We start from the raw sequence: 13,785 nt of genomic DNA, 5'->3' as shown, positions 1-13,785 counted from the left end.
ACCAACTGAGCTACACAGCACCATGCTCTACCAACTGAGCCCCACAGGACCATGCTCTACCAACTGATCTACACAGGACCATGCTCTACCAACTGAGCCACACAGGACCATGCTCTACCAACTGATCTACACAGGACCATGCTCTACCAACTGAGCTACACAGCACCATGCTCTACCAACTGAGCCACACAGGACCATGCTCTACCAACTGAGCTACACAGCACCATGCTCTACCAACTGAGCCACACAGGACCATGCTCTACCAACTGAGCCCCACAGCACCATGCTCTACCAACTGAGCCACACAGGACCATGCTCTACCAACTGAGCCCCACAGGACCATGCTCTACCAACTGAGCTACACAGGACCATGCTCTACCAACTGAGCTACACAGGACCATGCTCTACCAACTGATCTACACAGCACCATGCTCTACCAACTGATCTACACAGGACCATGCTCTACCAACTGAGCCCCACAGGACCATGCTCTACCAACTGAGCTACACAGGACCATGCTCTACCAACTGAGCTACACAGGACCATGCTCTACCAACTGAGCTACACAGGACCATGCTCTACCAACTGAGCTACACAGCACCATGCTCTACCAACTGATCTACACAGGACCATGCTCTACCAACTGAGCTACACAGGACCTTGCTCTACCAACTGAGCTACACAGCACCATGCTCTACCATCTGAACCACACAGGACCATGCTCTACCAACTGAGCTACACAGCACCATGCTCTACCAACTGAGCTATACAGGACCATGCTCTACCATCTGAGCCACACAGGACCATGCTCTACCATCTGAGCTACACAGGACCTTGCTCTACCAACTGAGCTACACAGGACCTTGCTCTACCAACTGAGCCACACAGGACCATGGTAGAGCGAAAGGGAGGGATAAAGGGATAGACAAAGGGAGAGAGAGGGAGGTAGGTAGAGATGAAGGGAGAGGGAGGAGGGAGGGAGTGTAAGAGAGACAATGACGGAGCGAGGGATGAAGGGAGAGAGGGAGGTAGAGAGTGATAGTGTAAACTAGCTGGGAGGAAGTGTGGGGCTGACATGGCAGCATCAGATAAGCAGCTGTATGAAATGTGACTCCAGCGATGACCAACAGAGAGCCGAGCTGTCGTCACCACAGCGATGCTCTGACACACACAGCCTCTCATCGCCGCAGCAACAAGGATGAGGGTGTAAAGAGATACAGCAGGTCAGGAGAGAGACTCGTTACACTACAGAGGTGTCACTGAGCTCCCACCTAGACTGACTAGAAAAAGGTGGCTTTCCTCTACAGAAGGGGACACAGCCTACATTTTCAGTAGGCTGGCAAAGTTTTCCTTGGCGTTCAACTGTCACCTTAGTAAGTTAGGTGTTAAACCTTCAGTACTTTTGGGAAGTTGACATCTGTGGAAATTAAAAATGCCAAACCAACAACATTGGACTGAATAATGACAAAGCATCAAATCTCATAATAACATCCCCTGTGGTGATTTTGGGAAGCCTGGTTTGCGTCCCAAATGGCACCCTATTCCCTATAATAGTGTACTACTTTTGAACAGTACCCATACGGCTCTGGTCAAAAGTAGTGCACTATATAGGGAACAGTCTGGTCACATAACAGGGATCATTCCAGATCCTTCCAGAAAGCAGAATTCTAGGTGAAGGAGCGTGAATGGCTCCAGTGTAACCTCCCGAGTCTTGGAAAGGACCTCCAATTCCTCCCTAATATACGGAAACCTTTTAAAATAATGTGAATATTTCATGCTTCCTTTGTGTGAAAGTAGAATGGTTCGCTGCCAAACATCCATAGCCACTAGTACTGATAACCAGTTTGGTGTGTCAAACGTCGTAAATGTTACCGCGGAGCGGAGCAGGGTGCTGCTCAACTAAGCTTGTTCAGTGGATAAATCAAGTTGCTCATAAAAGAAGCAGTAGGTTCTTTATGTCTGTCTGGTGTTCAGACGTTCACTTCAATCCCTCAACGTCTCCAAACTGGCTGAATGCGTCCAAAATGGCTTCCTATACCCTATATATGGTCCCTTAGTAACCTCTCGTTTCCCTTCATCTCTTTTTTCTGTTACAAAATATCTGAGGAATCGTAGTGAACTCCAACGTACACTAACAGCCAATAACATGTGTCAAATGCCAAGATAAAGTCTTTATCAAAGGACCAGTTTCTTCATAACAAATAATGACACAATTATTGAGAATAAATGACCTGCAATAAACAAAATGCTACATTTTGACCTATTGAGGCCAGGTACCACACCCTAATAGGGTCATATTTTAAGCTATAAATCATTTATTAGAGTTAAAAGGTTTCTAAAAGCCTAAGACTGCCATAACCTATACTCTTTTTAACAGCTATAGTAAGATTGAAATAGAAGTCCACCCTATTAAAGGGGCTGACAGCGTGCATCCTCAGCACTTCTCCATCCAGACTACCGTGGTTCAGCTGGAGATCTCTGGTCTGCTGCCCTGGCCCAGCCCAAGACGGCGCACTCCTCCTGGCCTCACGTCCTACCCACCACCCTGGCTTCCCCCTGGCCTCCTGGGCCTCTCACCACAACACTGTCAGAACCAGACTAACAATGACTAGCTCTCTAAACCTCTACCTGTAAAGACCAGCCAGCTGTCAAGTGATCTAAACTGTAATATTCTAAACTATTATATTGGGAGTCTAAATTATAACCATACATGTCAGTAATTGTCACCTCATAACAATTGTAGTGCATTGAGAATAGCAGCTCTTAATAACTCATAATAGCAGGACTCTGAATCAGAGGGGTTGGGATAAAATGCAGAAAACATTTACACCTGCATTGCTTCTACACCTGCATTGCTTGCTGTTTGGGGTTTTAGGCTGGGTTTCTGTACAGCACTTTGTGATATCAGCTGATGTAAGAAGGGCTATATAAATACATTTGATTTGATTTAGGTTGAATGCATTCAGTTGTCCAACTAACTAGCTACCCCCTTTCCTTTCCCCCTTCAATTCATGAATCGACACAGAAAATTGTGGTCTTCAAAAGTAGATTTTTTGTTGTTGATAGATCCCTTTTCTTTTGGAGCAGCACATTCAAGAGGTATTATGAAAACCATAGGTCATGAAATGAAACAGTCCTAAAATGAGAGGTAGTGTTGTGTTGAGACTGTCTTCTGCTCCAAGAGGAGCGTAGCCTGCAGCCCAAATGACACCCTATTCCATACATAGTGCACTACTTTTGACCAGAGCCTTATGGGGTGCCATTTGGGATGCAGGTCAGCTGAATGGTCTCTCTGTAGAACGTCTAGAGAGGAAACGGAATTCTATCCTAATACTCGGAAACTTTCAAATAAAGACCATAATTCAAGCTTCGTTAAGCACCAGATATTACACAACAAACAGACCACTGTGGAGGTTTGATTTTCAGGGTTCTTTGGAGCCCAAGGAATGATTGATTACTACACACATATTCAAAACACCCACACTCATATACTCACACAGAGGCTGAGTATTTTACCTGCTTTTCTCGTCGTTAAGATAAAGAATCTCCTGGAAACTTAATATGACACTGTCTCTCTTGGAATAATTTCCGCTGATATTTTGGGGAAAGGGCTGGGTTGGTTTGTAGAGTATAGCAGGGTAGGTTGGCCATGAGGGCTAATGTAAGGCTGTTCATAAGGGGTAGGTGTAACACATAGAGGAGGGGGGGGGGGGGGGTCATAAGTTGGGTTATGGTGGGTTTTGCTGCCAAAAAGCCAAAGAGAAAATCCTGACCCTCACCCAATCAGAGCATAGGTCATCCTTTCCCTCGCCCAATGAGAACACAGATCCGGTGAGATTCATCGAGCCAGGTCAGACAGGACTACGAGGATCCTGGGACCTGGTTTATGAGTTTCGGACCGCCAGAGTGGAGGAATATGAAAACCAACACCAGGACTGACTGGCCTCCCAGTTCTGACCCACACACACAAGACAGAAACCACAGCCCTATTTGGATGCATACAGTAGACCTACATATTCTCACAATATAATGTTCTGGACAGAAAAACAGTACTATCTCCATGGTAATATGGAGTGAAAACACCACCACCATCATCATTCAACCATGGTTTGGATCAGGGTTGTGTTGTATTAGCACAGAGGATTAGTCCTTAACTTAGAACACATCACAGATAGGGTTCTCCTTGTTCTGCTTATTGGGCCCAGAGTTTTCCTTGGTCAGGTCACAGGAAAAACTCCCTGTCCAACTTATTCAACCCACATAACCCAGGTACTGTATGGCCTCTAGTATCTTTATAGGCAGGCATCCAGCTGGTTCAGTGAGTGATGTGATCTGTCAGATGTGTCACTCTATCACAGTAGATATGAAGTACAGTTAGTCAGCCAGCATCACTGAACCGGATAGTTGAGTCTCCATGCCAACCATCAGAAAGGTTACCAAAACACCACTGCACTGGCATTCCTCTCCCATCACTACTGCTATTGTATTAGAGTCACAGTCCCTTTCTCTTCTAAATCAGGATGCGTTAATGAGAGATTTAGTGACGTGTTTGTGTGTGTGTGTGAGAGTGTGTGTTTCTGATGACCGTCTTATGCTCGTCTCACCCCCGAAATAACAGACATCCCTAAGTTTACACCTGTAGATCACCCTGATGACAGATTCCTGACACACACACACACACTGCTCTGAAAGAGATTTGTTGAATTGATGTGGGTGATGTGATTCCATCTTAGGGATGCTGTACTCTTATCAAGTCTGCATCCATCCGCTTTACTTCAAACGCTCACAGGTATGTATGTTTTACTTCAAACGCTCACAGGTATGTATGCTTTACTTCAAACGCTCACAGGTATGTATGCTTTACTTAAAATGCTCACATGTATGTATGCTTTACTTCAAACGCTCACAGGTATGTATGCTTTACTTCAAACGCTCACAGGTTTGCGAACCCAACTATTCCAGTTATGCCATGGTTATGTTGTCCCTCCCCGTCTCTTTAGCTCTGTGTAGTTTATTCTTCCTCCTAGGTTTTCTCTCTCTGTCCATGCAAAGAGGTGAGGGACAGATCTAGAAGTGTAAATAAAGAGGGGAGGAACAGATCTAGGAGTGTAAATAAAGAGGAGCGGGACAGATCTAGGAGTGTAAATAAAGAGGGGAGGAACAGATCTAGGAGTGTAAATAAAGAGGAGCGGGACAGATCTAGGAGTGTAAATAAAGAAGAGAGGGACAGATCTAGGAGTGTAAATAAAGAGGAGAGGGACAGATCTAGGAGTGTAAATAAAGAGGAGCGGGACAGATCTAGGAGTGTAAATAAAGAGGGGAGGAACAGATCTAGGAGTGTAAATAAAGAGGAGAGGGACAGATCTAGGAGTGTAAATAAAGAAGAGAGGGACAGATCTAGGAGTGTAAATAAAGAGGAGAGGGACAGATCTAGGAGTGTAAATAAAGAGGCGCAGGACAGATCTAGGAGTGTAAATAAAGAGGGGAGGAACAGATCTAGGAGTGTAAATAAAGAGGCGCGGGACAGATCTAGGAGTGTAAATAAAGAAGAGAGGGACAGATCTAGGAGTGTAAATAAAGAGGAGAGGGACAGATCTAGGAGTGTAAATAAAGAGGAAAGGAACAGATCTAGGAGTGTAAATAAAGAGGAGAGGGACAGATCTAGGAGTGTAAATAAAGAAGAGAGGGACAGATCTAGGAGTGTAAATAAAGAGGGGAGGAACAGATCTAGGAGTGTAAATAAAGAGGTGCGGGACAGATCTAGGAGTGTAAATAAAGAAGAGAGGGACAGATCTAGGAGTGTAAATAAAGAGGCGCGGAACAGATCTAGGAGTGTAAATAAAGAGGGGAGGAACAGATCTAGGAGTGTAAATAAAGAGGAGAGGGACAGATCTAGGAGTGTAAATAAAGAGGAAAGGAACAGATCTAGGAGTGTAAATAAAGAAGAGAGGGACAGATCTAGGAGTGTAAATAAAGAGGAGCGGGACAGATCTAGGAGTGTAAATAAAGAGGGGAGGAACAGATCTAGGAGTGTAAATAAAGAGGAGAGGGACAGATCTAGGAGTGTAAATAAAGAGGAAAGGAACAGATCTAGGAGTGTAAATAAAGAGGAGCGGGACAGATCTAGGAGTGTAAATAAAGAAGAGAGGGACAGATCTAGGAGTGTAAATAAAGAGGAGCGGGACAGATCTAGGAGTGTAAATAAAGAAGAGAGGGACAGATCTAGGAGTGTAAATAAAGAGGAAAGGAACAGATCTAGGAGTGTAAATAAAGAGGAGCGGGACAGATCTAGGGGTGTAAATAAAGAAGAGAGGGACAGATCTAGGAGTGTAAATAAAGAGGAGAGGGACAGATCTAGGAGTGTAAATAAAGAGGGGAGGAACAGATCTAGGAGTGTAAATAAAGAGGAGAGGGACAGATCTAGGAGTGTAAATAAAGAGGAGCGGGACAGATCTAGGAGTGTAAATAAAGAGGGGAGGAACAGATCTAGGAGTGTAAATAAACAGGAGAGGGACAGATCTAGGAGTGTAAATAAAGCCTGCTGTTCTCTCTCCTGTTTTTACTGCATCGTCCTGCTGTTCTCTCTCCTGTTTTTACTGCATCGTCCTGCTGTTCTCTCTCCTGTTTTTACTGCATCGTCCTGCTGTTCTCTCTTCTGTTTTAACTGCATCGTCCTGCTGTTCTCTCTCCTGTTTTTACTGCATCGTCCTGCTGCTCTCTCTTCTGTTTTTACTGCATCGTCCTGCTGTTCTCGCTCCTGTTTTTACTGCATCGTCCTGCTGTTCTCTCTTCTGTTTTTACTGCATCGTCCTGCTGTTCTCGCTCCTGTTTTTACTGCATCGTCCTGCTGTTCTCTCTCCTGTTTTTACTGCATCTCCCTGCTGTTCTCTTCTGTTTTTACTGCATCGTCCTGCTGTTCTCTCTCCTGTTTTTACTGCATCGTCCTGCTGTTCTCTCACCTGTTTTTACTGCATCGTCCTGCTGTTCTCTCTCCTGTTTTTACTGCATCGTCCTGCTGTTCTCTCTCCTGTTTTTACTGCATCGCCCTGCTGTTCTCTTCTGTTTTTACTGCATCGTCCTGCTGTTCTCTCTCCTGTTTTTACTGCATCGTCCTGCTGTTCTCTCACCTGTTTTTACTGCATCGTCCTGCTGTTCTCTCTCCTGTTTTTACTGCATCGTCCTGCTGTTCTCTCTTCTGTTTTTACTGCATCGTCCTGCTGTTCTCTTCTGTTTTTACTGCATCGTCCTGCTGTTCTCTCTCCTGTTTTTACTGCATCGTCCTGCTGTTCTCTCACCTGTTTTTACTGCATCGTCCTGCTGTTCTCTCTCCTGTTTTTACTGCATCGTCCTGCTGTTCTCTCTCCTGTTTTTACTGCATCGCCCTGCTGTTCTCTTCTGTTTTTACTGCATCGTCCTGCTGTTCTCTCTCCTGTTTTTACTGCATCGTCCTGCTGTTCTCTCTCCTGTTTTTACTGCATCGTCCTGCTGTTCTCTCACCTGTTTTTACTGCATCGTCCTGCTGTTCTCTCTCCTCTTTTTACTGCATCGTCCTGCTGTTCTCTCTTCTGTTTTTACTGCATCGTCCTGCTGTTCTCTCACCTGTTTTTACTGCATCGTCCTGCTGTTCTCTCTCCTGTTTTTACTGCATCGTCCTGCTGTTCTCTTCTGTTTTTACTGCATCGTCCTGCTGTTCTCTCCTGTTTTTACTGCATCGTCCTGCTGTTCTCTCTCCTGTTTTTACTGCATCGTCCTGCTGTTCTCTCTTCTGTTTTTACTGCATCGTCCTGCTGTTCTCTCTCCTGTTTTTACTGCATCGTCCTGCTGTTCTCTCTCCTGTTTTTACTGCATCGTCCTGCTGTTCTCTCTCCTGTTTTTACTGCATCGTCCTGCTGTTCTCTCAGCTGTTTTTACTGCATCGTCCTGCTGTTCTCTCACCTGTTTTTACTGCATCGTCCTGCTGTTCTCTCTCCTGTTTTTACTGCATCGTCCTGCTGTTCTCTTCTGTTTTTACTGCATCGTCCTGCTGTTCTCTCCTGTTTTTACTGCATCGTCCTGCTGTTCTCTCTCCTGTTTTTACTGCATCGTCCTGCTGTTCTCTCTCCTGTTTTTACTGCATCGTCCTGCTGTTCTCTTCTGTTTTTACTGCATCGTCCTGCTGTTCTCTCTCCTGTTTTTACTGCATCGTCTTGCTGTTCTCTCACCTGTTTTTACTGCATCGTCCTGCTGTTCTCTCTCCTGTTTTTACTGCATCGTCCTGCTGTTCTCTCTCCTGTTTTTACTGCATCGTCCTGCTGTTCTCTCTCCTGTTTTTACTGCATCGTCCTGCTGTTCTCTCTCCTGTTTTTACTGCATCGTCCTGCTGTTCTCTCTCCTGTTTTTACTGCATCGTCCTGCTGTTCTCTCTCCTGTTTTTACTGCATCGTCCTGCTGTTCTCTCTCCTGTTTTTACTGCATCGTCCTGCTGTTCTCTTCTGTTTTTACTGCATCGTCCTGCTGTTCTCTCTCCTGTTTTACTGCATCGTCCTGCTGTTCTCTCTCCTGTTTTTACTGCATCGTCCTGCTGTTCTCTCACCTGTTTTTACTGCATCGTCCTGCTGTTCTCTCTCCTGTTTTTACTGCATCGTCCTGCTGTTCTCTCTCCTGTTTTTACTGCATCGTCCTGCTGTTCTCTCTCCTGTTTTTACTGCATCGTCCTGCTGTTCTCTCTCCTGTTTTTACTGCATCGTCCTGCTGTTCTCTCTCCTGTTTTTACTGCATCGTCCTGCTGTTCTCTCTCCTGTTTTTACTGCATCGTCCTGCTGTTCGCTCTTCCTGTTTTTACTGCATCGTCCTGCTGTTCTCTCTCCTGTTTTACTGCATCGTCCTGCTGTTCTCTCTCCTGTTTTTACTGCATCGTCCTGCTGTTCTCTCTCCTGTTTTTACTGCATCGTCCTGCTGTTCTCTCTTCTGTTTTTACTGCATCGTCCTGCTGTTCTCTCTCCTGTTTTTACTGCATCGTCCTGCTGTTCTCTCTCCTGTTTTACTGCATCGTCCTGCTGTTCTCTCTCCTGTTTTTACTGCATCGTCCTGCTGTTCTCTCTCTGTTTTTACTGCATCGTCCTGCTGTTCTCTTCCTGTTTTTACTGCATCTTCCTGCTGTTCTCTCACCTGTTTTTACTGCATCGTTCCTGCTGTTCTCTCCCTGTTTTTACTGCATCGTCCTGCTGTTCTCTTCTGTTTTTACTGCATCGTCCTGCTGTTCTCTCTCCTGTTTTTACTGCATCGTCCTGCTGTTCTCTCTTCTGTTTTTACTGCATCGTCCTGCTGTTCTCTCTCCTGTTTTTACTGCATCGTCCTGCTGTTCTCTTCTGTTTTACTGCATCGTCCTGCTGTTCTCTCTCCTGTTTTTACTGCATCGTCCTGCTGTTCTCTTCTGTTTTTACTGCATCGTCCTGCTGTTCTCTCACCTGTTTTTACTGCATCGTCCTGCTGTTCTCTCACCTGTTTTTACTGCATCGTCCTGCTGTTCTCTCTTCTGTTTTTACTGCATCGTCCTGCTGTTCTCTCACCTGTTTTTACTGCATCGTCCTGCTGTTCTCTCTCCTGTTTTTACTGCATCGTCCTGCTGTTCTCTTCTGTTTTTACTGCATCGTCCTGCTGTTCTCTCCTGTTTTTACTGCATCGTCCTGCTGTTCTCTCTCCTGTTTTTACTGCATCGTCCTGCTGCTGTGTCTACAGTAGGTTATAATGGGTGAAGTGTGCTACAATAGACTTTCCTAATTGGTCACTGCACTGTGGTGTGTTATTACATGGTCATTTGCATCTAGGTTGGTCCATTATTCCTGTAGAATTATTAGAATAAAATGACTAACAATATCCACAAAGGGAGGTCAATGCAGTTGTGGGTTTCAAGGTGACAAAGGTCATATAGACTTGCATGTCTGACCTACCTTAGAAAACACCTGATATTCACCTTTTTTATATTTGTTTAACCTTTATTTATCCAGGCGAGTCAATTAAGAACAAATACTTATTTACAATGACGTCCGGGCCAGTGACAACTGGGAAGTGCAGAGCAATAAATAAAACCACAAAACAAGATTGAAATCACAGGACAAGACAGACTTCACAACCCAGCAGGACAGGGACATATAACAAACACACAAGTCAATAAAGAGAAGTTACAGTACAAGGAGAACAGATATCACAACCCAGCAGGACAGAAACACATGGCAACAGCACAACATCTAGAACAAACAGTCAGCATTGATATTAGAAAGTCAGCTACACATTTGATAGAATATGAGGTACAGTACCTATAAGGAAAGTTAGTGTCCGTGAATGACATGATTACATTGGGTAACAAATACAGGTGTCTAGAGAGCATTTCTGTGACTGAGTTCTTAAAGGCACAAAGAGATACACATTTCTCAATTAGTTGATAAGCCAAAGACCATCTCTTACAATGAGTGAATGAATGGTCAGTGAATAGGCTGTGTATTGTATGATGTGTGGGTGGGTTGTGTTGGAGGGAATGTGTGCGCGTGACTTGGATGAACTGTAATTTTCACGTACATATTACTCATGATGGGAACACCTTAGTCTCTGAGCTGTGTGACTGTAGGCCCAATCCAGAGCTGTCAATCAAATGACAGCAGAGAAGAATATCGTCCTGTTCATACCTGTTCCAACCCCAATGACATCCTCAAATCAGTGACATCACAAAACGGGTTTCAGCCCCCAACATTCTGAGAAATACATTCTTGGCTTCATCCTAGAACTTGAAACTCTTAAATCATCTCGCTACTCAATGTGTCGTTAATCAAACCCAGTGACACACAAGGTAATGCTCAGAGACAAAGAGGTAGAGAGGCTGTTTATCACATTATCTTTTTGGGGCAGGAGCCAAACCGCTCCTTTTAACAGGTATGAGAAACAGACTAGAGAGGTTTCCATAAAGGAATGTCATCCACAATTAAACACTAATCTCTCTCCCTCTGCACCCCCCTCTCTCTCTCTAACAACCCAAGCTCAACTAACCACGTCTACCTGTCTACCTGACTGTAGTCTCACTGTCTACCTGACTGTTGTCTCACTGTCTACCTGACTGTTGTCTCACTGTCTACCTGACTGTAGTCTCACTGTCTACCTGACTGTAGTCTCACTGTCTACCTGACTGTTGTCTCACTGTCTACCTGACTGTTGTCTCACTGTCTACCTGACTGTAGTCTACCTGTCTACCTGACTGTAGTCTCACTGTCTACCTGACTGTTGTCTCACTGTCTACCTGACTGTTGTCTCACTGTCTACCTGACTGTTGTCTCACTGTCTACCTGACTGTTGTCTCACTGTCTACCTGACTGTTGTCTCACTGTCTACCTGACTGTTGTCTCACTGTCTACCTGACTGTTGTCTCACTGTCTACCTGACTGTAGTCTCACTGTCTACCTGACTGTTGTCTCACTGTCTACCTGACTGTTGTCTCACTGTCTACCTGACTGTAGTCTACCTGTCTACCTGACTGTTGTCTCACTGTCTACCTGACTGTAGTCTCACTGTCTACCTGACTGTAGTCTACCTGTCTACCTGACTGTTGTCTCACTGTCTACCTGACTGTTGTCTCACTGTCTACCTGACTGTTGTCTCACTGTCTACCTGACTGTTGTCTCACTGTCTACCTGACTGTTGTCTCACTGTCTACCTGACTGTTGTCTCACTGTCTACCTGACTGTTGTCTCACTGTCTACCTGACTGTTGTCTCACTGTCTACCTGACTGTTGTCTCACTGTCTACCTGACTGTTGTCTCACTGTCTACCTGACTGTTGTCTCACTGTCTACCAGACAGACAGTGATAGAGCCAGAGAGGGACAGTAGAGACACCAGCAGAGAGAAAGAGATACGGAAAGGAGGAGAAGTTAGAAACAGAGCAACAGGTATAGAGGAAAGGGAGAGAAAGGGCTGTGGGGTGAGACAGGGACGCAGCTTGAGCCCCACCCTCTTCAATATATATATCAACAAATTGGCGAGGGCACTAGAATAGTCTGCAGCACCCGGCCTCACCCTACTAGAAGTCAAATGTCTACTGTTTGCTGATGATCTGGTGCTTCTGTCCCTAACCAAGGAGGACCTAAAGCAGCACCTAGATCATCTGCACAGATTCTGTCAGGCCCTGACAGTAAATCTCAATAATTTTGTTCCAAAAAAGGTGCAGTTGCCAGGACCACAAATAGAAATTTCATCTAGACACAGTTGCCCTAGAGCACACAAAAAACAACACATACAGTTGAAGTGGGAAGTTTACATACACCTTAGCCAAATACATTTAAACTCAGTTTTTCACAATTACAGACATTTAATCCTAGTAAAAATTCCCTGTATTAGGTCAGTTAGGATCAACACTTTATTTTAAGAATGTGAAATGTCAGAATAATAGTAAAGATAATGATTTATTTCAGCTTTTATTTATTTCATCACATTCCCAGTGGGTCAGAAGTTACATACGCTCAATTAGTATTTGATAGCAGTGCCTTTAAATTGTTTAACTTGGGTCAAACGTTTCGGGTAGCCTTCCACAAGGTTCCCACAGTAAGTTGGGTGAGTTTTGGCCCATTCCTCCTGACAGAGCTGGTGTAACTGAGTCAGGTTTGTAGGCCTACTTGCTCGCACATGCTTTTTCAGTTCTGCCCACAAATGTTCTATAGGATTGAGGTCAGGGCTTTGTGATGGCCACTCCAATACCTTGACTTTGTTGTCCTTAAGCCATTTTGCCACAACTTTGGAAGTATGCTTGGGGTCATTGTCCATTTGGATGACCCATTTGTGACCAAGCTTTAAGTTCCTGACTGATGTCTTGATATGTTGCTTCAATATATCCACATAACTTTCCTTCCTCATGATCTTTCTATTTTGTGAAGTGCACCAGTCCCTCCTGTAGCAAAGCACCCCCACAACATGATGCTGCCACCCTTGTGCTTCGGCATGCAAGCCTCCCCCTTTTTCCTCTTTGTCCCCATGTGCAGTTGCAAACCGAAGTCTGGCTTTTTTATGGCAGTTTTGTAGCAGTGGCTTCTTCATTGCTGAGCAGCCTTTCAGGTTCTATCGATATAGGACTCGTTTTACTGTGCATATAGATACTTTTGTACCCGTTTCCTCCAGCATCTGCACAAGGTCCTTTGCTGTTGTTCTGGGATTGATTTGCACTTTTCGCACCAAAGTACGTTAATCTCTAGGAGACAGAACGCGTCTCCTTCCTGAGCGGTATGAGCGTACTATTGTTTGTACAGATGAATGTGGTATCTTCAGTCGTTTGGAAATTGCTCCAAGGATGAACCAAACCTTTGGAGGTCTACACATTTTTTTATGAGGTCTTGGCTGATTTCTTTTGATTTTCCCATGATGTCAAGCAAAGAGGCACTGAGTTTGAAGGTAGGCCTTGAAATACATCCACAGGTACACCTCCAATTGACTTAAATGATGTCAATTAGCCTATCAGAAGCTTCTGAAGCCATGACATCAATTTCTGGAATTTTCCAAGCTGTTTAAAACCTCTAGGGGCTAGGGGGCAGTATTTTCACGGCCGGATGAAAAACGTACCCAATTTAAACAGGTTACTACTCTGGCCCAGAAAATAGAATATGCATATTATTAGTAGATTTGGATGGAAAACACTCTGAAGTTTCTAAAACTGTTTGAATGGTGTCTGTGAGTATAACAGAACTCATATGGCAGGCAAAAAACCTGAGAAAAATTGAGTCAGGAAGTGGGAGAAATTCGAAATGTATTTTTCTTTCGAATCCCTTGAAAAC

At 44.6% G+C, this 13,785-nt stretch overlaps 1 protein-coding gene across 1 annotated transcript in view; it reads left to right on the top strand.

Annotated features, from left to right (window-relative positions):
- The first annotated feature begins 4,825 nt into the window (after positions 1 to 4,825).
- LOC115188489 (pre-mRNA-splicing factor 38B-like) overlaps positions 4,826 to 13,785 on the top strand; it is a 13,600-nt gene continuing 4,640 nt past the window's right edge. Inside the window, exons 1-2 of the mRNA XM_029747360.1 lie at positions 4,826 to 4,849; positions 5,028 to 6,230. Of these exons, the coding sequence (XP_029603220.1) occupies positions 4,826 to 4,849; positions 5,028 to 6,230 (1,227 nt within the window). The remainder of the gene's footprint in view (positions 4,850 to 5,027; positions 6,231 to 13,785) is intronic.

This window comes from Salmo trutta, unplaced genomic scaffold (assembly GCF_901001165.1).
Source record: "Salmo trutta unplaced genomic scaffold, fSalTru1.1, whole genome shotgun sequence".
NCBI classification, from domain to species: Eukaryota; Metazoa; Chordata; class Actinopteri; order Salmoniformes; family Salmonidae; genus Salmo; species Salmo trutta.
Note: the sequence above shows the minus strand (reverse complement) of the source record. Positions and strands in the feature narration are given on the sequence as shown.